At 44.8% G+C, this 26,781-nt stretch overlaps 1 protein-coding gene across 5 annotated transcripts in view; it reads right to left on the reverse strand.

Moving 5' to 3' along the window:
- Positions 1-26,781, reverse strand: part of LOC132399936 (PHD finger protein 20-like) — a 100,203-nt gene that overhangs the window by 62,242 nt on the left and 11,180 nt on the right. For all 5 annotated transcript variants that reach the window (XM_059980891.1, XM_059980887.1, XM_059980886.1 and 2 more), the window contains exons 2-3: positions 10,693-10,794; positions 4,173-4,344 (exon numbers count right to left, since the gene is read on the reverse strand). In XM_059980891.1, coding sequence (XP_059836874.1) covers positions 4,173-4,344; positions 10,693-10,775 — 255 coding nt within the window. In that variant the 5' untranslated portion in view covers positions 10,776-10,794. The remainder of the gene's footprint in view (positions 1-4,172; positions 4,345-10,692; positions 10,795-26,781) is intronic.

Here is a 26,781-nt window from a genome sequence, read left to right on the forward strand (position 1 = left end):
AGGTTCCTCCCACAGTGATTAGGCTAGGGTTACATCAGGGAATTGCTGGGTGGCATGGCTCGAAGGGCAGGAAGGGCCTGTTCCCAATCTGCCTCAATAAATAAATAGATCAGCCAGCCACGATGGAATGGCAGAGCAGGTTCGATGGGCAAATGGCCCAATTCTGCTCCTGTGCCTTAAGGTCTATGGGTCAAACAGCATCCATGGACACAGAATCAGAGTGAACTTTCAGGTCAATGACTTTTCATCAGAACGAGGATGTTTTAGTATGCATTAATGGAGAGTGCGCACCAGGGGAGGGGAGCAGTTTCAGGTTCCTGGGTGTCAAGATCTCTGAGGATCTAACCTGGTCACAACATATCAATGCAGTTATAAAGAAGGCAAGACAGTGGCTATACTTTGTTAGGTGTCTGAAGAGATTTAGTATGTTGACAAATACACTCAAAAACTTATACAGATGTACCGTGGAGAGTATTCTGACAGGCTGCATCACTGTCTGGTATGGAGGGGCTACTGCACAGAACTGAAAGAAGCTGCAGAGGATTGTATATTTAGTCAGCTCCATTTTGGGTACTGGCCTACAAAGAATGCAGGACATCTTCAAGAAGCGGTGTCTCAGAAAGGCAGCGTCCATTATTAAGGACCTCCAGTACCCAGGGCATGCCCTTTTCTCACTGTTACCATCAGATAGGAGGTACAGGAGCCTGAAGGCACACACTCAGCGATTCAGAAACAGCTTCTTCCCCTCTGCTATCTGATTCCTAAATGGACACTGAATCTTTGGACACTACCTCACTTTTTTTAAATATATATTTCTGTTTTTGGCATGATTTTTAATCTATTCAATATACGTGTACTGTAATAGATATACTTATTTTCATTAATATTTTATTTTGTGTTTTTTCTTCTATATTATGTATTGCACTGAACTGCTTCTACTAAGTTAACAGATTTCATGTCACATGCTGGTGATAATAAACCTGATTCTGATTCTGTACAAAGGGAGTGGCTGTGACGGGGAGGAGTCATGAGGATCAGGACCAAAAACAGTAGCAATATTTTCCCCTAATGATATTGCTCGAACTACTGAGTTGCTCTAACAGATTGTTTGTCGCTCCAGATTCCAGCATCTACCGCCTGTTTACCAATACAAAAATACACCGTTTAATTAGACTAAGACACACAAAATGCTGGAGAAATTCAGCAGGCCATGCAGCACCTATGGAAAGTGTAAACAGTCGACATTTCTCAACCCAAAACGACTGTTTATACTTTTCCATAGATGCTGCCTGACCTGCTGAGCTCCTCCAGCATTTTGTGTGCATTACTTGGATCTCCAGCACCGTCAGATTTTCTTGGCTGTTTAATTAGACCCTGCTTACTAAGCACAGACTTTGCAGAAAAGTATATCTTTTGCTGCAAGTCCTTGGCTTCCAAGACACTGACCAATACACTTGCTGCTGTTGTTTTATATACAGGTGGCCCCCACTTTTCGAACGTTCGATTTACAACAACTCACTGTTACAAAAGACCTACATTAGTACCTGTTTTCGCTAACCAAAGAGGATTTTCACTTTTATGTAAATAAGACGCCTGCTTTATACATGTTTTTACCCCGAGAAAGACTACAATGACCGTGAAGCCTTGTGCGGGCAGTTGTTTGCACATGCGTGTATGTGCCGATTTTTTTTCTCCAAATCGATTTTGGCTCGCTACCTTCCTGAGTTTGATAAGTGAAACTACACCATACCTACAATATTTCTACTTTATATAGGGTATAAATTTATTATATCATTCCTGCTTTTACTATATGTTAGTGTTATTTTAGGTTTTATGTGTTATTTGCTTTGATTTGGTAGGTTTTTTTGTATCTGAGAACACTCAAAAAATTTTCCCATATAAATTAATGGTAATTGCTTCTTTGCTTCTTTGCATTCAGTTTACAAATGGTTTTATAGGAACGCTCTACCTTCAGATTGCTGGGGGGGGGGGGGGGGGAACCTGTATAATACCAGCTGTAACAATTGGAACACTTGTTGCTGTATATTTCCCCATAAACAACATCGCCACCTTTTGGACAATCTGCTGAACAGCAGGAAAAGCAACAACATGGCTGAAGATGTTGGATTATCTTGAGCCCCACACACACACACACACACAAACAACACAAACAATGCTGGAGGAACTCAACAAGCCAGCAGCATCTCTGGAGGGGAATAAACAGTCACATTTCAGGCCGAGACCCTTCATCAGGCCTGGAAAAGAAAGAGGAAAGAAGGCAGAATAATTAGGTGAGAGAGAGGAAAGAGTACAAACTGACAGGTGATAGGTGAGACGAGTGAGGGGGGAAGTGGGTGGATGGGTGGGGGAAGAGGGGATGAAATAAGAAGCTGGAAGGGAATAGATCGAAGAGGTAAAAGATCGGAGATGAAGAAATATGATAGAAGAGTGGTAGAAAGGAAAGGAGGAGAGGCACCAGAGGGAGGCAAGGAGAGTAACACACAAAATGCGGGAGGAACTTGGCAGATCAGGCAGCATCTATGAGAAGGAATAAAGGGTCAACATTACAAGCCAAGAACCTTCAAAGGGGGTTGTCATCAGGTGAGGAGTAGAGAAGGGCTGAGAAAGGAAAACAGAATAAAGCAGGGCAGTACAAGCCTTTTGGACAACAATATCATGCTGACCCCTTCATCTACCCCAAGACCAATCTAACCCTTCCATCCAATATGACACCACCAGCTTTCATTCACCCATCAGCCAATTGAAGAGTTTCTTAAATGTCCGCAATGTATCTGCCTCTACCACCAGCCCAGCAGTACATTCCACATAGTCAACACGCTCTGTAATAAAAATAAACTTACCTCTGACATCTCCCCCTATTCTTTCCTCCAATCAACTTAAAATTGTGCCCCCATATTATGACGTGAATTGGGGAACGAGGGAAGGGGGAGTGGAGAGAAGCTACCGGAAGTTAAACATGGCCCCACTTTGACAGATTGCACGAGGATTCTGGAATTATTTGAGGAGGCAGGAAGTTGGTATCACCTTCCTTCCCCTCCTCCACCTTCTTATTCTGGTCTCTTCCCTCTTCTTTTCCAGTCCTGGTAAAGGCCTCAGCCCAAAACATAGACTGTTTATTCCCCTCCTCTGACGCTGCCTGACCTGCTGAATTCCTTCAGCACCTCATGTGTCTCACTCTAGATTTCAGGCACCCGCAGAATATTTCAGAGAAATCAGAAAGAGGAGAAACCGTGCCATAGGTAGCAACAGTGACTAAATGATTGCTGAAAGGCATAGATCCTAATGGGGACCTTGAGAGAGGGGCTGGAGATGGAACACAATTGGGAAGAATGGCAGGTCCCAAGGGCCCCAAGGCTATAGACAGAGCTGGGAGAGTACTGGTGAATTGGTGGGGACAGCAGGGTAGGTGGGAGGTGGGGCGGGGGTTCCAGATGGAGCAGCACAGTATTGTATTGGTTGGCACGACGGTTTACCGTACCAGTGACGTGGGTTCAATTCCCGCCGCTGCCTGTAAGTAGTTTGTACGTCCTCCCTGTGACCATGTGGGTCTCCTCCGAGTGTCCCAGTTTTACTCCCACAGTACAAAGACGTACCAGTTGGTAGGTTAATTGGTTGCTGTAAGTTGTCCTGTGATTAGTTTAGGATTAAATTGGGGGATTGCTGGGCGGCGTGGTTCGAAGTGCTTATTCCATGCGATACATCAATAAAATAAAAATCAGAATTAAGATCATTATCACTATCTGGAAATACAAGGAAAATGTCTGCGACAGAGACTATGAGCACTGCACAAAAGAGACAGCAGCTAGCCAAAGACGACTGGAGAAAGTTTGTTCATTGCAACTAATCAGTCTGAAGCAGGAGTTCCTAACCTGGGGTCCACGGATTCCTTGTTTAACGGTACCGTTCCACAGCATAAAAACAATGGGAACTCCTGGTCTAGGAGAAATAAATGGGAGCTAAAGGCAAATAAAGGATTCTTAAATCAACGTGCAACTCATCAACATTTTCTCCATTTTTTATTGTTTGCTGATTACCATCAGTGATTCTCTGAGATGTTTCTGTGTTTCTTGTGGAGAATCCCTCCTACATTTGACTAAAGCTTTAAGACTCTCCCCAGTGGGGAACAGAGTGGAATGCGACCAGTAACTCACCACGGTTGGTTCGTCCAGTTTGGCCCCCTCCTTCCGCAGGAGGGGTCTTTCCAGGGGTCGCAGGTACACGCTATCCCAGCTGAACCACTCATCGTACCGATGGTTCCAACGCTTGAAGTGAATCAACACCTTTCCCTCCTCATAATCAATCTTCTCTATGTGCGCCGTGTACCTGTGGGGAAACACATGGAAACCAAAGTTCATGGTCAGTGCCAGCCTATTCTCCGGATGACACTGGCACGTCCAGGGGTCAACACTGGAAAATCAGAGCCCAAAGGTTGATTGGAAGTCCATAAGTTGAAGGCCGAGACTGGATTTTGGAGGCCTGAGGCCTGTCCTGGATTTGAAGGCCTGTTCATATGAATGGGTAGTTTGCTGCTGCTGTTCTGTTGCTATTGTTGTGTTCTGTGATGTTCTGCTGAGGATTGTGGGCATGTAATATACAGTAACACGCACAGGCCGCCCCCAGCACATCCTTAGGTGTGTTAGCTCAAATGATGCGCATTCTGATGTACATTCAGTGGCCACTTTATTAGGTACACCTGTCACCTGCTCGTTAATGCAACTATCTAATCAGCCAATCACATGGCAGCATCTCAATGCATAAAAGCATGTAGACGTGGTCAAGAGGTTCGGTTGTTGTTCAGACCAAACAACGGAACGGGGAACAAATGTGATCTAAGTGACTTTGACAGTGGAATGATTGTTGGTGCCAGACAGGGTGGGTTGAGTATCTCAGAAACTGCTGAACACCACACACAACCGTCTCTAGTTTACAGAGAATGGTGGAGTAAACAAACTACCCAGTGAGCAGCAGCTCTCTGTGCGTGGGTAGGGCCAGAGCGAATGTTCTATAAAACGGAAGATAGAAAGCCTATGTTCAATGATATGACACATTGCTGACCAATGGAGAACTTAGCAGTCCTCAGGAACGGATCTCGTGTATGTGAGTGAGAGGGTGGGTTTTCCTGTTGTTAACATGTTTTCTGGTTATTGTTGATGTTCGTGTTGTTCTGCAGAATATTTTGAGCACACTGTGCCGGCGTCACAACATGTGATGACACTTGCCCTTGGATATGCTAGTCGTCAAAGCAAACAATGCTTTTCACCACATGTTTCACTGGACCTGATGTGAATAATACTGGACAACAAAGATTGTGTTTCCCGAATACTTCTGGGTATATCTTAGAGATTTTGGGCTGGCGATTATGGAAATCACCATGAAATTTCCCTGCCACACACCACTTCTTTGAAATTACCTATATCTGTTATTTCAATTCATAACTCTGGGAATAATACGGAAGGTGCAGGATCAGTTCATTCCAAAGACGAAGGAAGATTCTAAGGGGAGTAGGGGGTGACCGTGGCTGACAAGGGAAGTCAAAGACAGCATAAAAATAAAAGAGAAGTATAACATAGCAAAGATGAGCAGTAAGCCAGAGGATTGGGAAACTTTTAAAGAGCAACAGAAGATAACTAAAAACGCAATACAGGGAGAAAAGATGAGGTACAAAGATAAGCTAGTCAAGAATATAAAGGAGGATAGTAAAAGCTTCTTTAGGTATGTGAAGAGGAAAAATTAGTTAAGACCAAAGTTGGGCCCTTGAAGACAGAAACAGGTGAATTTATTATGGGGAACGAGGAAATGGCAGACAGTTGAACAGGTAACTTTGGATCTGTCTTCACTAGGGAAGACACAGACAATCTCCCAGGTGTAATAGTGGCCAGAGGACCTAGGGTAACAGAGGAACTGAAAGAAATTCACATTAGGCAGAAAATAGTGTTGGGTAGATTGATGGGACTGAAGGCTGATAAATCCCCAGGGCCTGATGGTCTGCATCCCAGGGTACTTAAGGAGGTGGCTCTAGAAAGCATGGATGCATTGGTAATCATTTTCCAATGTTCTATAGATTCAGGATCAGTTCCTGAGGATTGGAGGGTGGCTAATGTTATCCCACTTTTTAAGAAAGGAGGGAGAGAGAAAACAGGGAATTATAGACCAGTTAGCCTGACATCAGTGGTGGGGAAGATGCTGGAGTCAGTTATAAAAGATGAAATAGCGGCACATTTGGATAGCAGTAACAGGATCGGTCCAAGTCAGCATGGATTTACGAAGGGGAAATCATACTTGACTAATCTTCTGGAATTTTTTGAGGATGTAACCTTGAAAATGGACAAGGGAGAGCCGGTGGATGTAGTGTACCTGGACTTCCAGAAAGCCTTTGATAAGGTCCCACATAGGAGATTAGTGGGCAAAATTAGAGCACATGGTATTGGGGGTACGGTACTGACATGGATAGAAAATTGGTTGGCAAACAGGAAACAAAGAGTAGGGATTAATGGGTCCTTTTCAGAATGGCAGGCTGTGACCAGTGGGGTACCGCAAGACTCGGTGCTGGGACCGCAGCTATTTACAGTATACATTAACGATTTAGATGAAGGAACTAAAAGTAACATTAGCAAATTTGCAGATGACACAAAGCTGGCTGGCAGTGTGAAATATGAGGAGGATGTTAGGAGGATGCAGGGTGACTTGGACAGGTTGGGTGAGTGGGCAGATACAGTTTAATGTGGATAAATGTGAGGTTGTCCACTTTGGTGGCAAGAACAGGAAGGCAGATTACTATCTGAATGGTGTCAAGTTAGGAAAAGGGAAAGTACAATGAGATCTAGGTGTCCTTGTTCACCAGTCACTGAAAGTAAGCATGCAGGTACAGCAGGCAGTGAAGAAAGCTAATGGCATGTTGGCCTTCATAACAAGGGGAGTTGAGTATAGGAGCAAAGAGGTCCTTCTGCAGTTGTACAGGGCCCTGGTGAGACCACACCTAGAGTATTGTGTTCAGTTTTGGTCTCCAAATTTGAGGAAGGACATTCTTGCTATTGAAGGAGTGCAGCGTAGATTCACAAGGTCAATTCCCGGGATGGCGGGACTGTCATATGTTGAAAGATTGGAGTGACTGGGCTTGTATACACTGGAATTTAGAAGGATGAGAGGGGATCTGATTGAAACATATAAGATTATTAAGGGATTGAACATGCTAGAGGCAGGAAACATGCTCCCGATATTTGGGGGAGTCCAGAACCAGAGGCCACAATTTAAGAATAAGGGGTAGCCCATTTAGATCAGAGTTGAGGAAAAACTTTTTCACCCAGAGAGTTGTGGATCTGTGGAATGCTCTGCCTCAGAAGGCAGTGGAGGCCAATTCTCTGGGGATGCTTTCAAGAAAGAGTTAGATAGAGCTCTTAGAGATAGCGGAGTCAAGGGATATGGGGAGAAGGTAGGAACGGGGATACTGATTGTGGATGATCAACCATGAACACAGTGAAGGGCAGTGCTGGCTCAAAGGGCTGAATGGCCTACTCCTGCACCTATTATTGTCAAGTCAGAATAACTGATGCCAGGGTTAAGGAAGGCATTTTTGTTGGTCCACAAATCAAAACAGGTCATCAATGACAGGCAACTTGAAGAACTTCTAACGGTACTGCAGAAAATCACGTGGAAGGTATTCAAGGAAGTTGCTGTAAATTTTCTTCGCAACTACAGAGCACCAAACTACATGCAGCTGGTTGACAAAAAGCATACAAAACCATGAAGTGCAAAATGTTACTGAAGATTTATTTTCTGCATTCCCATTTAGACTTATTCCCCACAAATCCTGGCGCTGTCAGTGATGAGCACGGTGAAAGGTTTTACCAGGACACTGTGGTCATGGGGAAATGGTATCAGGGCAACTGGAATCCATCAATGTCAGTGAATTATTGTTGGACACTTAAGCAATAACCTCAGATACTCATTAACAGAAATTCATTAACAAAATATTTTTAACTTAGTTGAACTATAGCAAAGCGTCAGTACTGTTATGCAATTAACCATTATATTCAATAAAAGTTAACTTTTTTTGTTTCTCCAAATTCCTACGTTGATACAAGTACTCTGAAATCATATTTGTATTCAGCTTAAAGAGGTTCAAAGGTTCATTTATTATCAAAGTGTGTGTTGCTTGAATTTTCCAGTATCTGCAGATTTCCTCGTGTTTAACTCTCAAATTTGTCTTCTTTAGAGTTCTATCATAATCAGGAAAACTTTCTGAGGAAGCAACATTTTTGAAAAAGTTTGTTGTCCAGTATAATTTGCCTGCACTCAGACCTCCTCCCTTCCCACTGCATCCTGCAACTTCTGATTGGTAGCCAATAAAACAAGGAAAGCAACTTAATACTTTGTTAACCACACTTTTTCATGCAAATGATCACTGCAAAAGTATAGTCATTAACTTCCCTTTGGGCCTGGAGGCAATTTGATGTGACAGAACCAAGTCAAGGCAAGGTAGAGGGCCTGTCACCAAGAGCATGTAAGAGCGTGAAAGGTCAGGCACAGGCCGAATTGAAGCCCTGGGGTCCAGGCCCCAGTGTGTGTCAATGCTACTGGACACGATGTTTGGACAGAGATTTACAGACCAAATCAAGGTGGTGAAATATAGCGTTTCCAAGTGGCAAAACCTGCTGTACAGACAGAAATTTAAGCGCCGGGCCAGTTTGAAAAGGTCAAGGTGTCGCGGTCCGAAGGCAAGGAACCAGATTGCAAAGGTCAGGGTTTTGAGGTCCGAGGCGAGAGATGGGCCAGTTCAGATCCCTGCTCTAAGCGGCAGAACCCAATGATCAATGATCGGTCAGACTGAAAAGGTCCGGGTGGAGGGGCCCCAAGGTGAGATGGGGGCCAGTTCAGATTGGTGCTCCACGCCGTTTACTCAGCTCTGTGCTGAATTCTGGGACTCTCTTAGCAGACTTCAGCTCAGAAACACTATTTGCTTGTGGTTACTGTTTGCATGTTTCTTTTTTCATCAGACATCAGATGTTCAATGCTCTTTTTTCATGAGTTGTTTTACTCTTTTTTTTTGTGCGGGTGCCTTTGTTTTGTGGTTGCCTGTTAGGAGACACATCTCAAATGATTGTAAAAGGTATACGTACTCCGATAATAAATGTACTCTGAACTTCCATTTTGAACTTTGAAATAAAACATCTTAAATAAATGTTTCAATGTCACCCACTTCTCCTTCAGTTACTAATTTGATTTACAATGTCCCACGGGTCTTCGGAACTACGGACAATGATTCGAAAGTAAGTGTCTGTTTGAATAACGTTACTATTTCACCATCCCAGGACACCCTTGCGTGTTAACACAGAGATGGGAACAAGGGATCACTGTTCCTGTCATACACCATTGTGACTGTGCAGCTGAGCAGCTTGGTTAATAGGACTGTAAGACACAGGAGCAGAATTAGGCCATTCGGCCTATTTAGTCTGCTCCACCATTCAGTCACGGCCGATTTATTATCCCTCTCAAAACCCATTCTTCTGGCTCCCTTATTAATCAAAAGGACAGGAGAATCTGAAAAAAAAACAGGGGCAGAGAACTTCTGCCCAAGGGAAATGCATGACTCAGTCAGCAGTCTCGATGTAACAAGGACCTCACTGACACACTGCATTGAGCATACGAAACACAAACAGAAACGCATATAATACGCAGGAGCAAAATTAAGCCATTCGGCCCATTGAGTCTGTTCCACCATTCCACCATGGCTGATCAACGCCATTCTCCTGCCTTCTTCCCGTAACCTTTGACACCCTTACTATCAACCTCTGCTTTAAATATACCCAATGACTCGGCCCCTACAGCTGTCCACAGCAATGAATTCACAGATTCAACCCCCTCTGACTGAAGAAATTTCTCCTCATCTGAAGGGAGATCCTTGTATTCTGAGGCTGTGCCCTCTGGTCCTGGACTCTCCCAGTTTAGGAAACATCCTCTCCACATCCACTCTATCTTGGCCTTTCAATATTCAGCTTACCTCATATTTAAGATTGACTGATATGCTATTTGTGGAAACCTTACAATTGTCCATAGTGTGTATGTGTATGTGCTCACAAGTGCTTCCTGACTTTATCATTGAAAGATCTGACTCCAACATTCTACTGACCTACACTCTACAAACCACAAAAACAGTTTCTACTAACCCCTCCTCCTGCAACTTGCCTTAATTTCTTAAAGAGAAATTTATCAAACCTTTAAAAGCTGAAAGACTTAAAGGATTAACGACCCCTACCACCCAGGACACACCTTCTCCTCAGTGTTTCAACACAGGAACGTCTGGAATAACACACACAAAATGCTGGAGGAACTCAGCAGATCAGGCAGCAAATTCTGCTGCTGAAGGGTCTTGGCCCGAAAAGTCCACCGTTCATTCCTCTCTATGGGTAGTGCCTGACCTGCTGAGTTCGTCCAGCATTTTGTGTGTGCAGTGATAATTCTGGTGCTGAAAGCAGCTCGCACTTGTGAAGAACAGCTGTACACAAAGCAGGATTCAAATAAATTTTAATTTCAAATGTCGAGACTGGGTAGATGAACTGACTGTGCAGACTGGGGAAAATAAATATCGCAGTACTTTCTGACAGGAGCCAATTTTACTTTTGTGCAAGGCCTTAGGCTTTGAGCAGAGCAGTGGCTCCGACCCACAACACTCACCATTTCTTCAGTCGATCTCGTGCCTCGAGGCGAGCACCCACTTCAAACGTAATACCCCGCCTACTCGGAGGCTTCTTGGACATCTTCAACACACTTTATTCCCTGTACGGAACAGACGAACCTTTGTAAGTTAATGATGTGCCAGTGCCAAAACACACCGTGCATAGCGTCCCCGCGAACCAGAAGCTCTAGCTGCTTTCTCTCTGCTCCAGCATCTGGGCTCAGTTCTGACCTCTGGCACTGCTTGAATCTTCTCCCCGTAACAAGCCGCGCCTGCTCCCCGTAACCACATGGCCTTCTTCCAGGCAGTCTCTTTCTTCCCCACATCCCAAGGACCTGCCGGCTAGCAGGGTGATTGGCCGCATTAAATTACCCCTAATATGTGTAGATGAATAACACCATGAAGACACAGGAGCAAGTTAGGCCATTCAGTCCATCAAATCTGCACCACCATTTGTTCATGGCTGATTTATTACCCTTCTGAACCCCATTCTCCTGCCTTCTCCCTGTAACCTTTGACACGCTGATTGCCAGCGCTGTAAAGCGATATGCTAGTCACATGCTACCGCGCCGCCCATCTCGTGACGCGCTGTTACTGAAATAACGTGGAGAGGAGCGGGGCATCTAATTTGTGCCCTCAAAGCGGCAGCAATTCTTAAGGATTAAAGATTAGCTTCATTTGTCATGTGGCGAAACAAACGGTGAAACGCATCGTTTGCAGCTAAGTCCCCATACCGTCCAAGGAAGTGCCGGGGCCAGCCTGCGAGTGTCATTGTGCCTCTGGCCACAACTTACTACACGTACATCTTAGGAATGTGGGACGAAACCAGAGCACCCAAAGGGAACTATGCATCAGAGTGGAAATGTACAAACTCCTCACAGACAGTGGGGCTAGGGCATATTCTGCAGTCAGGGTATATAGCAAATAATGATTTCACCAGCAACCAATCTTCAGACATGAGCGTGGACTCAATTTAAAATGCCGCCCTGAACAACAGTTGTCCTGAAGCTGTGGACTCCGGTGGACTGATAAAGCTAATTAATATTCATTATGGGTGTCCAGAGCGCGGGTGTGAAGCAGGTATGTGAAAACTTTATATGTAATTCAAAGGAAGCATTGTAGATACGATGTAACCATAGAACTGTCCTGCTGCTATTTTGATCTTCAGCACAAATAGAATTGGGTCGGGAGGCCTGCTCTCAGTATGATGCCTGCTGCTCATTTTTGTTGGATAGAACATTTCTATATCCACTATCTTCAGTGTCTCTCCGGTGATCTTGTTCACATTACAACAGGAAGTGAACTACTTTGTTCTGTTTGCTGCTACTGTAAAGCCTCACGCTAACCACTGCTCTACTGTGCTGCTTTTCAATGATACAGTAACCTACTCTTTGGAAATCCCAGTGGTTCAGCTCCTGGCTCACTAGCACTCCCTCTGAACTCTCCAGGGCCCTAGGTTCAAAGCACATCCGCACTCCCTTTAATCTCACTGGAACTCATAATGTTCAGCTGTGTTGTGTAACGTCAGGAAGACCAGGGAATTAAGGGTTCAGGTGTACTAGCCCTGACAAATGTAATGAAATTTGTTGTCAAATATAAATAAGTGAGGAAAGTGCAAAATTCTTTACACAAGAGATTCTGTAGGTGCTGGAAATCTTAACAACACACACAAAACGCTGGAAGAACTCGGCAAGTTGGCTAGTGTTTATCAAAAGAAATAAACATGTTGATTCCCCTTCTCTATGACGTGGTCTTGACCATGATTGCTCTTAGCAATTTTTTTTCTACAGAAGTGGTTTCTCATTGCGTTCTTCTGAGCAGTGTCATTATCAATACTTTTCGGAGATTGTCTGCCTGGTGCCAGTGGTCACATAACCAGGACTTGTGATATGCACCAGCTGCTCGTATGACCATCCACCACCTGCACTGAATTAAAAACGCTGGTGTTATTTCTCGGAATACCATTCAACAAGCTGAACAGTATGATCTGTAAAAGCCCAAGCATGTCAAATTATCAGTTTCACTGCTCTGTAAAACAGGGAACTTGCTTTATCCAAGAATAGCTTTGTGACTCAATGAGCTCAGAGTCTGTGCACAATAAAACTCAAGTTCAAGACTGTAGTCATCTGACTGTATATATATATATATACACACACACAACCAAACGGAACAATGTTCCTCAGGAGCGCGGTACACCCACAAGACATACAGGTTGAGCTCAAAAGCCAAGAGGTTATGTTGTAACTTTATAAAACTCTGGTTAGGCCACATCTGGAGTATTGAGGACCGTTCTGGACACCCCACTATAGGAAGAATGTTGAGACTTTGGAGAGGGTGAAGAAGAGGTTTAGCAGGAAGCTCTCTGGTTTACAGAGCAAGCAAGGCTGGGTTGTTTTCTCTGAAGCACAGGAGGCTGATAGAGATCTACAAGATTATGAGAGGCGTAGATAGGGTGGACAGGCAGTAACTGTGAGCCAGCGCTGAAATGTCTAATACCAGAGGGCCTGCATTGAGAGGTGAGAGTGGGAAGGTTCGAGGGGGATGTGAGGGGTAAGTTTTTTTTTAACTCAGAGAATGGTAGATGCTTTGAATGTGCTGCCTGGTATGCTGGTAGAGGCAAGTACATCAGGGGCTTTTAAGAGACATTTCATAGGCAGAGGGATGTGAGGAAGATGGGGGGGGGGGATATGGACATGGTGTAGGTGGGATGCATTAGTTCTCGGAGGCTTTTGATTTGCTCTTTAGCTGGTGCGGTACAACAGTGTGGGCTGAAGGGCCTGTTCCTGTGTTGTACTGTTCTGGGTATATATCGTACACAGCACATAAACAAAAATATTACCAGATACAAGTTAATTAAATATGATTCAAATAGTGTGCCTGTGCATGAAGCACTAAACAGCTTGCTGTACTAGTGAGGAGACCTCAGTGGCGGCAGGGTATTCATTAATCTCACACCCTGAGGGAGAAAGCTGTCAACCAATCTGGCAGCTCTAGTCTTTATGCTCCTGTGCCACCTTCCTGGCGCAGTGGGTCAGAGATTGTGGGATGGGTGGCAGGAATCCTCAACAGCGCTTTCTGCCCTTTGTCTACAGGGCTGCCAGTAAATGTCACAGATAGGGGGGAGGGAGACCCTGGGGATTTTACTATCCTCTGCAGGGTGATACCTTGCAGTTTCTGTTCCACACAACTCACCACTGAAACCTCTGCAACACTTCATGGTTAAAGCTGGGAGAATTCGCCCGCAAGTACACAGAGTGACAGACCTGCTGGGGTCAGCCGGGTACCCTTGATCCTTCGTCAGAAGGTTGTGTGTTTAAATCCTGGAGCAGCAGAAAGTGAGGGATGGCCGCAGTTGGAAATGGCGTCCTTCAGATGAGAAGGAAACAGCATTCCTGACTGTAGTTAAAATAATTCCAACACACTTCGGTGCAGGGGGAGTGTACTGAGTCGACATTCAAGTCTTAATCAATGTCACTCAAGTGAGGTCCGATTGTGATTTATATTGTTCGAGGGAGCTGCTGGGGAAGATCACCATTATACTCATCTTGGTCTCAGGATGTACAACCATGACAGATTGAGGAATACTAACGATAAATACAACAGACTGTCTGGCGACACTGCTGGCTTTCTCACCCCACCCCCCCACCCCAAGCATGTCCTTGGGTGTGTTGGTTGTTAAAAGCAAACAGCACATTTTCCACTGTATACTGAGATGTAAATGCAACAAATAAACTTGAATCTTGTAAAGTGTGTGTGACATTGGTCAGAAGTTTCTGCAAATTCTCAAGAGCTAAACAGCACGGAGACAGCCCTTCAGCCCAACTCGCCCATACCAACCTAAATGTCTGCCAAGACCAGTCAGTCCTGTTTTTCAAAAGTAAACACGAGGAAATCTGCAGATGCTGGAAATTCAAGCCACACACACAAAATGCTGGTGGAACACAGCAGGCCAGGCAGCATCTATAGGGAGAAGCACTGTCGACGTTTCAGGCCAAGACCCTTCGTCAGGACTAACTGAAAGGAGAGATAGTAAGAGATTTGAAAATAAGAGGGGGAGGGGAAAATGCAAAATGATAGGAGTAGACTGAAGGGGGTGGGATGAAGCTAAGAGCTGGAAAGGTGATTGGCAAAAGGGATACAGAGCTAGAGAAAGGAAAGGATCATGGGACGGGAGGCCTAGGGAGAAGAAAGGGGGAGGGGAGCACCAGAGGGAGATGGAGAACAGACAGAATGATGGGCAGAGAGAAAAAAAAACTAAATATATCTGGGATGGGGTAAGAAGGGGAAGAGGGGCATTAATGGAAGTTAGAGAAGTCAATGTTCATACCATCAGGTTGGAGGCCACCCAGCCGGTATATAAGGTGTTGTTCCTCCAACCTGAGTGTGGCTTCATCTTGACAGTAGAGGAGGCCATGGATAGACATATCAGAATGGGAATGGGACGTGGAAGTAAAATGTGCGGCCACTGGGAGATCCTGCTTTCTCTGGCGGACAGAGCGTAGGTGTTCAGCGAAACAGTCTCCCAGTCTGCGTGGCCTTTAAACCCACTGAGTCTGTACCTCATGTTGAACATATGTTCCCTTCTGCATTGCACATAACCCTCCATTTTTCCTTCATCCATGTGCCTATTTAAGAGTCTCTCTGTTGTTTCAGCCTCACAGTGGGGAAGATCGAGTCGATTGTGAATGTAGTACAGAAGGTAGGACAAAATAGGGCAGTGTTGTAAATCCGGTGTGACCCGAGCAATGACTGGCAAGACCACAGCAGAAGCACTGTGCACCATCTTGGGCTACATACCCCGAGAAAGAAACTCACTGGCACGACTGCCAGGTTATGCAGGAAGGGAGGTGTCTGGTCTCTCTAACCAAGGAAAGGTACGATTACAATAGAGGGAGTGCAGTGAAGATTCACGAGATTGGGCGGCTCAGTAAAGCTGCTGCCTCTCAGCTCCACGGACCAACTCCAGGTGCCATCTGTATGTGGCCCTTGTGCACTCCCTCTGAGCATGGGGAGGTGGGAGATCCTGGGAGGGTCAGCGCTGGTCTGCGGACACAAGGATAATGGACATTGGACAGATGAGATGTTAGCACGAAGGCTGCAGAGTTTGCAGAGGTTCAAGTTCACAGAGACAAACAACGAGTAATGAAATACTGGAGTCTGACAATCATAAACATTAGATTTGCTTTGTCACGTGTACATCGAAACATACAGCGGAAAGTGTTGTTTGTGCCAACAACTGACTCGGCCGGAAGCTGCACTGGGGGCAGCCTGTAAGTGTCGCCAGGCTCCTGGCGGCAACGTCACGAGCCCGCAACTTACTAACCCTAACTTGTACGTCTCTGAAGTGTGGGAGGAAACCGGAGCACCCGGAGCAAACCCATGTGGTCACGGGGAGTACGTGCAAACTCTGTACAGACAGCAGTGGGAATTGAACCCTAATCTTTCATCACCTATGCAGATTCCTAACTGCTACATTACCGTACCACCAACAGGAAGTGGGTCGAGGCAGAGGAAGGTGATAGCCACAGGATTGATCATGGATAACAGGTAAGATTCAACTGACCTGCATAATCCCAGTAACATCTCAGTAATGGACCACCATGGACAGGTCTCTGATTACAGCTTTTTTTTTGCACTAGGGTCTTGCTTTACAGCCTTTTTCCTTCACTGACGTGTGTCTAACTTATGCCCTGTGTGTTGTTGTTTGAGTCTGTGCCTATAATGCTGCTCCCAGCAAGTTTTTCATTGCAGCTGTACCCAACAATAAACACAGCGTGAGATTGAAGCTGCAGATCCTCACATGGGTTATTCATTTGGTGTCAGCTGCGCTGAAGTTAAAAGTCTCCTTTCCCTCCGAGACAGACGTCTGATACTCAACAGCACTTACACACCAATACTTCCCCTTCCATCCATCAGCACTAGCGGCAAAGACTCACTGTGCATTTCCTCCATCACCGTATTCATTAAGAGAGACTGACTTTAGCTTTTTGTCACATTGGAACATATACCCAGTGCCCACTTCATTAGATACCTCCTGTACCTAATACGGTGCCACAGAATGTATGTTCCTGGTCTTCTGCTGCTGTAGCCCATCCTCATCGTGCTGTGTGTTCAGAAATGCTCTTCTGCACACTACTGTTGTAACGTGTGGTTATTTGAGTTACTGTTGCCTTTCCGTCAACTTGAACTGGTCTGCCAATTCTCCTCTGACCTCCCTCATTAACAAGGCACTTTCACCCACAGAACTGACGCTCACTGGCTGCAAAATTTTGTTCTTCGTCTGTTCTCTGTAAATTCTGGATCAGGGGTTGCCGACTTCCTTCATGCCATGGACCCCCCACCATTAACCAAGGGGTACGTGGACCCCACCATTAACCGAGGGGTACGTGGACCCCACCATTAACCGAGGGGTATGTGGACCCCCACCATTTACTGAGGGGTATGTGGACCCCACCATTAACCGAGGGGTTCGTGGACACCCACCATTAACCTAGGGGTGCTTGGACACCCACCATTAACCTAGGGGTGCGTGGACACCCACCATTAACCGAGGGGTACGTGGACCCCACCATTAACCGAGGGGTACGTGGACCCCACCATTAACCGAGGGGTACGTGGATACCCACCATTAACCGAGAGGTACGTGGATACCCACCATTAACCGAGGGGTACGTGGACCCCACCATTAACCGAGGGGTACGTGGATACCCACCATTAACCGAGGGGTTCTTGGACCCCAGATTGGGATCCCCTGCTCTAGAGACTGATGTGAATGAAAGCCCCAGGCAATCAGCAGTTTCTGAGATACTCAAACCACCCCATCTGGCACCAACAATCATTCCACAGTCAAAGTCACTTAGATCACATTTCTTCCCCATTCTGATGTTTGGTCTGAACAACTGAACCTCTTGACCATTTCTGCATGCTTTTATGTACTGAGTTGCTGCCACACGATTGTCTGATTAGGTATTTGCATTAATGAGGTATACAGGTATACCTACTGAAGTGGCCACTGAGTATCCCGTGAAATGACGGGATTTGTTTCAACGACCACGGTCCCTGAACATGCTGGGGGCAGCCGGCTAGTGTCGTCAAGCTCCCAACACCAACATAGAACGCCCACAAGTTACTAACCCTACCCATATGTGATTTGAATATGGAAGGAATCCAGGGCACCCGGAGGAAACCCATGTGGCCACAGGGAAAAAGCACAAACTCCTTAACTGGCAGCAGAAATAGAACCCCGATCGGTGACACTCCTGAACCCGACTGGATAACTTCACTCAGCTCAACACTGAACTGATTCCACAACCTATGAACTCACTTTCAGATTGTACAACTCATGTTCACTATTATTTATTTATTTATTTATTTATTTATTATTAAGTCTTTTTTTTCTATTTACACAAATAGTCTTTTTTATATTGGTTGCCAGTCCTTGGGTGCAGTTTTTCATTGATTCTATTGTTTTTTTGTCCTACTGTGGATAGCCAGAGGCTTTTTCCCCAGAGCTGAAATGGCTAACATGAGGGGGCATAGTTTTAAGGCTCGAAGGTAGGTACGGGGGGGGGGTCAGGAGTAAGTTTTTCACAAAGAGAGTGTGGGTACATGGAATGCAAGGCCAGCGATGATGGTGGAAGTCGATACAATAGGATATTTTAAGAGAATCTTAGATAGGTACATGGAACTAAAAAAAAAAGAGGGCTGTGCAGTAGGGTAATTCTAGGTAGTTTCTAGAGCAGGTTACACGACCGATACAACATTATGGGCCAAAGGGCCTGTAATGTGCTAAAGACTTCTATGTTCTAGGTTCCATGTGAACACCCAGAAGAAAATGAATCTCAGAGTTGTATATGGTGACATAGATGTACTTTGATAAAAAGTTTACTTTGAATTTTGTAAAGTATTGTGCTAGCCACTCTGCTAACATGCTGCAAAATAAATTATACTGTCAGAAGAGTGAAAAAATTATACCTTAACCAGATCTTGACTTTACTTAGTCACCAAAATCACCAAAGAAATCTTATTAAGCACAGCCGCTAATCAGCCAAGTCCTGACGAAGGGTCTCGGCCTGAAACGTTGACAGTGCTCCTCCTTATAGATGCTGCCTGGCCTGCTGTGTTCCACCAGCATTTTGTGTGTGTTGTTGTTTGAATTTCCAGCATCTGCAGATTTCCTCGTGTTTGCTAATCAGCCTAGGCTTTTTTGCCCAACTCAATCAGAAAGTGCCTAGTAACAGCTACCTTATAGTAAGCTGATAATAGATGGCAGGAGTCTTATAAAATCAATCACAGCATCCTATAAACCAAAGACAAAATGCCAGAGGAACCCAGCAGATCAGGCAGCATCTATGAAAAATAATAAATAGTCCATGTTTCGGGCCGAGACCCTTCTTCAGGGCTGGGAAGGAAGGGGACAAGATACCAGAATTAAAAGGTGATGGGGGGAGGGGAAGGAGGACTGATTAGAAGGTGGTAGGTGAAGCCTGGTGATTGGGAAAGGCAAAAGGAGAGGGAGAAATCTGATGGGAGAGACTGAGTGGACCATAGGAGAAAAGGAAAGAGGAGGGAACCCAGTGGGAGGTGATAGGTAGGCCAGAGTGGGGAATAGAATAGTGTGTGTGTGTCTGTGTGTCTGTGTCTGTGTGTGTGTGTGTCTGTGTGTGTGTGTGTCTGTGTGTGTGTGTGTCTGTGTGTGTGTGTCTGTGTCTGTGTCTGTGTCTGTGTCTGTGTCTGTGTCTGTGTCTGTGTCTGTGTCTGTGTGTGTGTGTGTGTGTGTGTGTGTGTGTGTGTGTGTGTGTGTGTGTGTGTGTGTGTGTGTGTGTGTGTGTGTGTGTGTGTGTGTGTGTGTGTGTGTGTGTGTAAAAATAAAAATCACTACTGGAGGGACATCCTCCATCTTAAACCTTCAATAAACAATCAGTAAGCAGGTAAATGATAATGACCAGACCAAGAGCTGCGGCCCTCTGACCAATGTCTTAAAGAACAAGGAGACTCAGGTCTGATCACTCATTGCAGTGCCCAAAGCAGGCAAGGGCAAACAGAATCCACTGCAAGTGACCTGGCCTGTATCGAGTTCCAGTAAATGCACTTCTGCATCCCAGAATCGACTAGGTAAGAAAATACTCTGACGATCACGGACGCATCAGGCCCAACACCTCGACTAAAGAGGGAACTACAAGCATTCTTAAAAGACAGGAACACACACAAAATGCTGGAGAAACTCAGCAGGTCAGGCTGCTCCTTATGGAGAGGAATAAACTGCTGATGTTTTGGGCTGAGACAACACAGATGTAACGCGGCAGGAACTCAGCAGGTCCAGCTGCTCTGAATGGGCTGGAATAAGCAGCTGATGTTTTGGGTTGAGAAACACACTCATGATACTGGAGCAACTCAGCAGGTCAGGCTGTTCTGTATGGATTGGAACAGACAGTCGTTTTGGGCCAAAACCCCTCATCAGGACTCAAGCGTCATAGAAAAGTACAGCAGAGAAACAGGTCCTTCGGCCCATCTAGTCCATATCAAACTATTTAAACTGCCTAGCCCAGAGGTCGGCAACCTGCGGCTCCGGAGCCACATGCGGCTCTTTCATCTCTGTGATGCGGCTCCCCGTGGTTTGTTAGCTTTTGAAATGTAATTTGAAATTTGAAGATTATGGTGATCTTGTACAATCTGAAAACTTTGTGTAGACACCATTTCCTGGCACATCCGAACCGGCTCACAATTAGCCACCGTTCCGGCTAAGGGAGATAGCCTATGGGGGTTTGTGAGTACGTGTCTTTTGGAGCATCCGCGCCCACGGGGACGGGTTGAGGGAGGCTTTAAAGCAAGGCTTTTTAGTTTGAATAAAGTTACCTTTGACTGCAGTCTTTATTTTAGCGCTGCGTGTAGCACACCGCTACAACGTGTTTTTTTATCGCTATTAATATACATCACCACTGCCAATGCCTGACACCCGCCAGTGCGCACTTTCTTTTAATTCTTCGATCCAAGGTAGGCTAACTATGGAGTAACCTTCAACCCAACGTCTTTTTTTCAGAGTTCAAAATGTTTTTGTTGCATGCAGAAATGTAATTTCGTTTTCTCTGCAGGAGTTCATCAATTTCATAAATGCAACACATTATAGTTTGTTTATACATAGCATAAAGGCAAAAAAAACCCGTTGTATGCAGTGTTATTTCATTTTGTGGCTCCCAGTGTTTTCTTTTCTGTGGAAAATGGGTCCATATTGGCTCTTTCAGTGGTAAACATTGCCGACCCCTGGCCTAGCCTCATCAACTTGCACCTGAGCCATAGCCCTCCATACTCTTACCATCTATGTACCTTTCTGAACTACTCTTAAACATTAAAATTGAGCTTGAAAGCACCACTTGCGCTGGCAAGTGCAACTCTCTGAGTAAAGAAGTTTCCCTTCATGTTCCCCTTAAATTTTTCACCTTTCACCCTTAACCCATGACCTCTGGCTGTAGTCCCACCTAACCTCAGTGGAAAAGGTCTCCTTAACAGTTAACCTATCTATACAATCAGGGGTGCTAAGAAGAGCTACTTTTTATTCAGGATGTCGATCGAGGTTTTAAAGGCAGTTTCTCTGAATTGAAGAGCGACCAGACAGCATAATTTCTAAGGCAGGGACATGTTCAACACAACTTTGTGGGCCAAAGGACCTGTAATGTGCTGTAGGTTTTCTATGTTTTTATTCTCAAGGGCGAGGGTGGGCAGCCAGAAGTCCTGGTGCATATTGGCACCAATGACAAGGTGAGGAGGTCCTGAAGAGAGATTTTACGGAGCTAGGTAGAAAGCAGAGAAACAGGATTTCCAGGGTAGTAATCTCTGGTTTGCTACTTGTGCCACGTGCCAGTGAGGGTAAGAATAGGATGATTTGGCAGGTGAATGCGTGGCTGAGGAATTGGCGCAGGGGGCAGGGGCATCGGGATCTCTTCTGCGATTGATGTGACCTGTACAAAAGGGACAGGTTACACCTAAATGTGAAGGGTCCAACATCCTTGCGGGCAGATTGGCTAGATGTGTTTAAACTAATTTGGCAGGGAGACGGGAACTGGAGCGATAGTACAGAAGATGAGGTGGTTGGTTTACAAACAGAAGCAGTGTGTAATGAGACTCCTGGCCAGGAGAGGCCAAAATTAGTCAACAGGCTGAGTTGCAACATAAAAGGCGGACAAAATTGAAGAGTGTGAATACAGAACTGAAGGTGTTTTATTTGCATGTGTGCAGTATATGGAATAAGGTAGATGAACTTGTAGCACAGTTACAGACTGGCATCATTGTATCATTGCTGAAAGAAGATTAAAGCTGGGAGCTTAACGACCAAGGATACACATTGTATCAAAAGGACAGGCAGAAAGGCAGCAGGGTCAACGTGGGTTTATTGATAAAAAAAAATGAAATTAAATCATTAGAAAGAGATGATTTCCACTTACATTACTGGTTATTTCCACAACCAATCTGACTGCCCACTATGAGTGGCAATGGAGCTGAACTGTATTAAGAATTTCTCTATTCCCGCACTTCTTGGATCCGCACTCCCTTTTCTTACGGCTAAACCAATTGCTAATCCTGTTATCAGGCACACCCTGACCTGAGAGTATGGGTTCAGTTCAGTAAGTATAGTGGTCTCCATGGCTTCTCTCTTTCAAGTCCTATTCTACATAATCACCTCTTCCAGCCTTCTATACATGATCCAACATTTCAAGACTGGTATAGAAAGGGCATCAGGTGCTTTAAAGATCTTTTTATAGACAACTGCTTTGCATCATTTGAACAGTTGTCTGCAATGTTTAACTTACCCAACACTCATTTCTTCAGATATTTGCAAATTAGACATTTTATCAGCCCTTTGTTATCAAACTTCCCTGAGGCACCCGACACAAACGTCATTGATATGTTTCTCTGCATGAATCCATTGCGCAAAGGTCTAGTATCTATTTGTGACAAGCTAGCGGTTTTGAGGCGCGCCCCCCTGACAAAATTAAAACTGCCTGGGAGCAAGATTTAAATTTTTCACTGTCAGACAATGTATGGGATTCAGTTCTCAAGTTAGTTAACTCAACCTCTTTACGTGCCCGCCACTGCCTGTTATAGTTCAAGGTCGTACACAGGGCCCATATGTCTAAAACTAAATTACCTCACATTTACCCAGATGTTAATGTCTGCTGCGACAAATGCAAAAGGGGCGAGGCTTCCCTTATTCACATGTATCGGACATGCCCCAGCTTGGAAAAGCTGTTTTCCAAACCCTATCCCAAATACTGTTTGCTCTTTTCGGCCCCTCCCAAGAGGGGGACACGAACCTAAGTCCGACCAAACATGGCACACTGTCTTTTGCCTCTCTTTTGGCCAGGCGCACAGTCCTGCCCACCCATGCTCAGTGGCTTACGGACATCACGTCCAGTCTATAACTCGAGAAGATCCATTATTCAACTCTCAATTTGGACATAAAGTTCCAAAAGGTGCGGGGACCCTTTCTTGAATATTTTCAGAACTCCCAGCCAAACTTAAGGTTCATCCTTTCTTCCTTTCCCTTGCACATAACTCCCTGACTTGCAGCATTCTCCGGTAAAATTCTACGAACTCAGACATGTAAGCATATCACAGTTACTGTGTGTTAGGAAAATACACCTTCTCTACACCAATGCAGCTCTGTGGGGATAAAGGTTCTGTTTAACCCTTTTTGCTAATGTAATGATGGCTCGGAGATGGGGATTAGGAGGGGTGGGTCGGGGCAGGGAGGCAACCAAAGCATGTTTGTACTATGGGTGCATCTCTTTCATAGATGTGAACTGTACATTTGTTACGTACTGCACAAACCTACCTTGTACTATGCTTTCCTGATTTTAAAAAACAATACAAATATTGCTAAGAAAAAAAGTAAGAGATGAGATAGGGTCAGAAGGTGCTGAATTGTTGTGGACAGAACCAGTGAACTGTGAGGGTAAAAAGACCCTAATGGGAGACTGCTCCCAAACAGTCATAAGAACGTCATCTACAAGTAACAATGGGAGATAGAAAATGCATGCCAAAAGGACAAATATTACAATAGTCATGAAAAAAATTCAATATGGAAGTACATTGCAAACATCAGGTTAGCGCTAGATTCCAAGAGGGAAAATTTCTTGAATGCCTACGAGATAACTTTTTAGAGCAACTCATGGTTGAGCCCACTAGGGGAATCTGCTATTCTGGATTGGGTGTTGTGCAATGTACCAGAAATAATTACAGAGCTTAAGGTAAAGGAGTCCTTGGGGATGAATGATCATATATGATCAAAGTCCGCCTGAAATTTGAGAAGGAGAAGATAAAGTTAGTTGTATCAGTATTCCAGTGGAGTAAAGGGAATTACAGAGGCATGAGAGAGGAGCTGGCCAGAATTGATTGGAAGAGAACATAGGCAGGAATGACAGCAGAGTAGCAATGGCTGGAATTTCTGGAAGCAATTCAGAAAGCATGGTATATAAACATCTCAAAGAGAAAGAAATATTCTAAAGTCAATGTGATACAACCGTGGCTGACAAGAGAAGTCAAAGCCAACATAAAAGCCAAAGAAAGAGCATATAATAGAGCAAAACTTAGTCATAAGGGACTGGAAAACCTTTAAATACCAACAGAAAGCAACTAAAAAAGTCATTAAGGTGGTAAAGATAGAAAACGAAAGTAAGCTAGACAATAATAGTAAAGAGGATACCAAAAGTGTCTTTAGATACAGGAAGTGTAAAAGAGACTCAAGTGGAGATCACGTCACTGGAAAACAAAGCTGGAGAGGTAGTAATGGGAGACAAGGCAATGGCAGAAAAATTGAACAAGTATTTTGCATCAGTCTTCGCTGTGGAAGACACCAGCATTATTGGGGAAGCTCCAGGTGTCAGCGGGCATGATGTGTGTAAAGTTACCATTACTTGGGAGAAGATTCTTGGGAATCTGAAAGGTCTGAAGGTAGATATCATATGGACCAGACGGTGTACACCCCAGGTGGTTAATGAGGTGGCTGAAGAGATTGTGGCGGCATTGGTAATGATTTTTCAAGAAACATTATAAATTGAAAAACTGGAAAATTGCACACTCTTCCACAAGGGAGAGAGACACAAGAAAGGAAATTATAGTCAATCCTGAGCAGTTGGGAAGATGTTTGAGTCGATTGTTAAGGACGTGGTTTCAGGGTACTTGGAGATACATGATAAAACAGACTGTAATCAGCATGATTTCCTCAAGGGAAAATCTTGCCGTGTCAAATCTGTTGGAAATCTTTGAAGAAATAACAAACAGGATAGACAAAGGAGAATTGGTTGGTGTTGTATACTTCAGAAGGCCTTTGACAAGGTGCCACATGTGAGGCTGCTTTCGAAGCTATGAGTCCATGGCATTACAGGAAGGATTCTAGCATGGTTAAAGCAGTAGCTGACCGGCAGGAGGCAAAGAGTGGGAATGTAGAGAGCCTTTTCTAGTTGGCTGCTGGTGACTAGTGGTGTTCCACGGGGGTCTGTGTTGGGACCTATTCCTTTTACGTTATGTGATGGAATTGATGGCTTTGTTACAAAGTTTGCAGACAATATGAAGATGGGGGAGGGGCAGGTAGTTTTGGGAAAGTAGAGGCTACGGAAGGACTTAAGACAGATTAGGAGAATGGGCAAAGAAATGGCAATATCGGGAAGTATATAGTCAAGCACTTTGGTAGAAGAAATAAAAGGGTTGACTATTTTCTAAATGGTATTTTTCTAAAATTAAAAAAACTTGAGACGTAAAGGGACTTGGGAGCCCTTGTGCAGGATTCCCTAAGGATTAACTTGCAGGTTGAGTCGGTGATGAGGAAGGCAAATGCAATGTTAGCATTCATTTCAAGACGACTAGAATATAAAACAAGAATGTAATGTTGAAACTTTATAAAGCACCAGTAAGGCCTTATTTGGAGTACTGTGAGCAGGTTTGGGGCCTTTATCTTAGAAAGGATGTGCTGATACTGGAGAGGGTTCAAAGGAGGTTCACAAAAATAATTCCAGGATTGAACAGCTTGTCACGTGAACAATGTTTGATGGCTCTGGGTCTGTATTCACTGGAATTCAGAAGAATGAGGGGTGACCTCTTTGAAACCTACCGAATGGTGAAAGGCCTTGATAGAGTTGATGTGAAGAGGATGTTCTCTATGGTGGGAGAGTCCAAGACCACAGTCTCAGAATAGATGGGCCACCTTTTAGAATGGAAGTAAGGAGGAATTTCTTTAATCAGAGGGTGGTGAATCTGTAGAATTCTTTGCCACAGGCAGCTGTTATGTATATAACAGTCGTTACGTATATTTAAGGCAGGAGATTGGAGCCGAGGAGGAATTGGATCAGCCATGATGAAATGCTGGAGCAGACTAGATAGGCCAAATGACCAAATTGTGCTCCCAAATCTTATGGTCGACACCTCTCTTGACTCAATAGAAAGAGGCTGACAATCAGTTATACAACACTTAACACACTTGCAAAATGCTCTGTAAACTTGCCAGTTTACATTGGCCTAAGCCCTGATGAAGGGTTCCAGCCTGGAACACCAACTGTTCACTTCCGTTCAGAGATGCTGCTTGACCTGTTGAGTTCCTCCAGCATTTTGCGTGTGATAATCTGCAGTAGGAACTCAGCAAGCCAAGCAGCATGGGGGAGAGTGGAGGACAGTGGGGAAGAAACTTCAAGGTTCTGGGGTTGAAACCCTTCATAGACCTGATGCAGGGCTTTGACCTGAGACATTGACGATTCCTCACACTCCCCCCCCCCACCCCCTCACAAATACAGCTACACCCACTGAGCGCCTCCAGCAGAGCCTGCTGTTGCTCTGGGAATGCACGCGTATTTCAGTAATGAAAGCCGTACTAAACTGACAAATAGGAGACAAAGGGCCAAGTCACACAGAGCAGAAAGTCACTAAATAGCAAACTGCTTCTGATAGGGGTAGTGGGGTGGAGCTACTGCACGTCTCTACCAAAGGAAGTGTAAGGCGCTCCTTCCCTCCACTAGCCAGCAGATCACCCTTGGGCAAGGTGTAGCACCTGCTTAGCCCCGGATCAGGGTCACGTGAAGACATGAGAGCAGGTGGTGGATGGT

This window comes from Hypanus sabinus, chromosome 9, assembly GCF_030144855.1.
Source record: "Hypanus sabinus isolate sHypSab1 chromosome 9, sHypSab1.hap1, whole genome shotgun sequence".
In the NCBI taxonomy this organism is placed as follows: Eukaryota; Metazoa; Chordata; class Chondrichthyes; order Myliobatiformes; family Dasyatidae; genus Hypanus; species Hypanus sabinus.